General features: G+C 45.2%; 1 protein-coding gene across 1 annotated transcript; it reads left to right on the forward strand.

Annotated features, from left to right (window-relative positions):
• The first annotated feature begins 244 nt into the window (after positions 1-244).
• LOC120349651 lies at positions 245-3985 on the forward strand. The gene has a single exon (XM_039420131.1). It carries the CDS (start codon positions 245-247, stop codon positions 3983-3985), a length of 3741 nt encoding a protein of 1246 aa, XP_039276065.1.
• Positions 3986-4363: the final 378 nt, after the last annotated feature.

Raw genomic sequence — 4363 nt, forward strand, 5'->3', positions numbered from 1 at the left:
ATAGTTACCAACCAGCTTCCACCTCTGGAGGTGCTAGCTGTCGCTCCCGCCACCAGGATTTGAACCAATGTCAACACAGCGGTTTACCGATGACATACACTCATCACAATATGTAAGTAATTCATGTTGCACCGATTCGAGAATCCCGCAAAACACGGCCAGTCCCTCACGGTCTTCTTCGTCACCTTTTGGCACAGCGCCTGTGACCAATATCTCAACCCCAACCCGCAGTTCATCCACCGGCATGCCGGACACCTTCAGTGGCTGTGCACAAGTGAAAGCTGTACACGCTTCTGCTTTACTGGGCACCGCTATCGTTGCCGTTGTTGATCAATACAACCGATCACAATTACTACGTGCTGTATTGGATTGTGGCTCCATGAGATCGATTATCACTACCCGAGCTGCCCAGCAACTTGGTATCACCATCATGCCCGCACGCATTCAGATTAATGGTATCTCTGAACAAGCGACCGCTGTAAAAGGTACCACTCATTTGACACTGCTATCTCGACCGCAGTTTAACACCTTTCTCCAAACTGAAGCCCTTGTCTTAGAGCAAATAGCTGGTGACCTACCCGCTTTTCCAATCAGCAGTGAGCTCAAAACCTCACTTTCACATTTGGATCTCGCTGACCCTGGTTTTGACCAACCCAATAGGATAGACCTCTTGATTGGAGCTGACATTTATCCTAATGTATTTGTTTCTTCCGCCAATGCTATTATACCAGGAAATCCCGCTGCCTTCGCCACTATATTTGGCTATGTTCTGAGTGGAAAGCTAAATATTGAGGACTCGCCTGCTCCGCTTCATCAGATGCAACTTATCTGCACCATGTTTGCCCGCGAAGAACCGCTTGCTGAGGTCATGAACAAGTTTTGGGAGACTGAAGATGTCCAAATAAATGCGAAACTCTTATCACCTGAAGATGAACTCTGTGAACAGCTCTATGAGTCCACTACCTACCGCAATGATGAAGGCAGATATGTAGTCGCACTCCCCTTCAAGCCTAGCGCGCCTGTTCTTGTTTCAAACCGCAAGCAAGCTTATCGAAGTCACCTTGGATTATTAAAACGCTTGGAAAATTCTTCGGAACTAAAGAAGAAATACGACAACTTCATGACAGAATATCATGAGCTTGGCCATTTGGAACTTGCCAAATCCGCTTCTGACTATGTGATTCCACACCATGCAGTTTTTAAAAATAAGGACCCCACTCAGAAAATCAGGGTGGTGTTTAATGCTTCCAGCAAGGATACCAATGGGCATTCACTAAATGAGAATTTGTTACCAGGGCCAAAACTGCAGTCCAATATTATTCAAGTATTGACCAAATTCCGCACTTACAAGTACATTGTCCTTTCTGATTGCAAGCAGATGTATCGCCAGATTTTGTTAAGGCCTGAAGACTGCCGTCACCAACATGTTTTTTGGAAACCTAATTATCATGAACCTGCAAAAGAATTTGAACTTAAAACCGTAACCTATGGGCTTACTTCCAGTGCTTATTTAGCGCAACGCACATTGCAACAACTTGTCAAGGATGAAGGAGAAGCATTCCCTCTGGCAAGTAAAGTTTTAACAAGTCAAACTTATGTTGATGACCTGCTGGGAGGAAGTAACAATTTTTCTGAAGCACAAACGCTTATTTCTGAACTGATTGAGTTATTGTCGCTTGGCTCCTTTGAACTTCGGAAATGGAACTCTAATACTCCTGAATTGATCGCTAACTTGCCTGCAGAATTTTTGGAAAATCAAGATTGTATGTTTGATGACAACGCTACTGCAAAAGTTCTTGGAATTGTCTACAGCCCGCTCGCGGACAACTTTCGCTATTTCATTTCTCCTTTTAATGGGCAAATCACTAAAAGAACCGTTCTATCATTCATCGCTCGAGTCTACGACCCCCTTGGGTGGCTCACTCCTCTCATAATGCTGTTCAAGCTATTCATGCGCACGCTGTGGTCTCAGCAATTAGCTTGGGACACTGAGGTTCCAGCCTCACTTCGAGCTCATTGGGAGCTGATTACCGCTGAAATTTCCCGTTTGGACAATGTTGTAATCCCGCGTTTACTCGCCTGTAACCGCTCTACTACCCGGCTGCTTGGATTCGCCGATGCCTCCGAAAAGGGGTTTGCTGCTTGTATATATATTCATGAAGAGACTGAAAATAGATATGTTAACTGCCGTCTCATAGCCGCCAAAAGTCATGTCGCCCCGCTGAAAACTATGACAATTCCACGCCTGGAATTGATGGGTTGTTTGCTGCTTGCTCGTTTACTATCCGCCATCTTACCTACGCTGTCCGAATATGATTTACAAGAAATTCGACTCTACACCGATTCCAAGACTGCCTTGGATTGGATCAACACACCCACATACAAATTGCAGATTTTTGTTGCCAACAGAGTACAGCAAATTACTCAGTTAACAAAACTTGAGTCATGGCATCACGTTACTTCTGCTAACAACTGTGCAGATATTGCTTCGAGAGGCTTGACTCCCGCTGAAATCGTCTCCTGCCATGATTGGTGGCACACTACCAATGCGTTTCGTTGTCTCGCCACTGACTTTCCCGTGTCCAATCATCTTGTTTCCAACATTGTACCTGAGATGAAAACTAACCCGCTGTACATTCTCGCTACTGTTGAAGAACCAATTGAGAATCGTTTGTATACCGCTATAGAACGTGTATCCAAATTTGGAAAGCTATGTCGTATTTTTGTCTACATACTAAGATTTGTCAACCGCATCAAACCAGCCCGTTATGAATATCGCTGCAAAATAGTCAAACAGATTGAAACCTGTGAAACGCCTGCCTCAATTGACACCACCGCCTGTGAAGCTGAAATAGCTAGAAAACTCATTGTTCATGTTGTGCAACGGGATAAATTTCAGAAGGAAATAACAGAGTTGAGAGCTGGAAAATGTCCTAAGCATCTACTAACGTTGCAACCGTACATTGATGATTACGATTTGATGCGCTTATCTGGTCGTCTTGAGCACGCTCTGATTTCTAGTGAAGCTAGAAATCCATTATTGCTGCCGAAAAATGAGCATGTATCCTCACTCATCATTCGACACATACATCTTCAAAATTGTCATGCCGGTCCCCGCACCACACAAGCAGCTGTTTGCCAACAGTATTGGATAATCTCTGCCCGCAATCAAGTTCGCCGCATAATACATCAATGTGTCATTTGTAACCGCTTTTGCCGCACCAACCTACAGCAACGTATGGCCCCGCTACCTGCTGAACGAGTCACCGCCAATAGACCATTCAATTTAACTGGCTTGGACTTTGCTGGTCCTTTCTCATGCAAAACATCTTTATTGAAACGCACACAAACAACAAAAGGTTATCTGTGCATATTTGTATGTTTGACCACCAAAGCTACTCATCTAGAGTTCCTGTCCTCGATGTCTGTCAACAACTTCATCGCCGCTCTACACCGATTTATTGCCCGCAGAGGTGCGCCGCACACTCTGTTTTCAGACAATGCTAAGACTTTCACATCCGCCGCAAGAAAAATGTATGAGTTAGAAAAACTCTTGAAGACGATGCCCTCTGAAGTGAAGTGCTTTCTGTCTAACTACGGCATAAACTGGAAGTTCATTCCCCCTTATGCTCCGCATCAAGGAGGCATATGGGAAGCCACCGTCAAATCCGCCAAAACACTGCTACACCGCTGTATTGGGGACACAGCTCTTACATACGAAGAGTATGACACCATTTTCGTTAGAATTGAAAGTATTCTAAATAGTCGACCGCTTACAGAATTGTCCTCTGAACCTGCTGAAGCTGCCTCCGTGCTCACTCCCGGGCACTTCCTAATTGGTAGACCTCTTACCGCACCACCGCAACCCATAGAGACGAAGGAACTATTGGTCGCACGCCGCTGGAGACTTACAAACCAAATGACCCAATATTTCCAAGGAGTACCTATGCACCTTGATCAATTGCACAAAATGGAAAACCGCTGAAAGAAACTTGCAACTTAACGATTTGGTCATAATCAAATCTGTCAACACCTCTCCTCTCAGCTGGCCGTTAGGCAGGATTATTGCGCTACACCCTGGTAAAGATGGACTAGTACGTGTAGTCACTATCAAATGCGCATCTGGGAACATTGTTCGAGACATACGCAAAGTTCACCGCATCATTTGAAACCTTCTACAAGTTACCGCACACACCGCATGAAGACCGCCTCGCTCACATCCGTGAGGATTGTTATTGTCTACACCGCTGCTACTGTCTACACCGCCGTTCCTGTCTACACTGCTGTTTCTGTCTACACCGCTGCTCCTAGCTACACCACTGTTCCTGTTTGCGCCACCTTTCTGGTCATTTGTGCAACGCTC

Source organism: Nilaparvata lugens, chromosome 2, assembly GCF_014356525.2.
Source record: "Nilaparvata lugens isolate BPH chromosome 2, ASM1435652v1, whole genome shotgun sequence".
NCBI classification, from domain to species: Eukaryota; Metazoa; Arthropoda; class Insecta; order Hemiptera; family Delphacidae; genus Nilaparvata; species Nilaparvata lugens.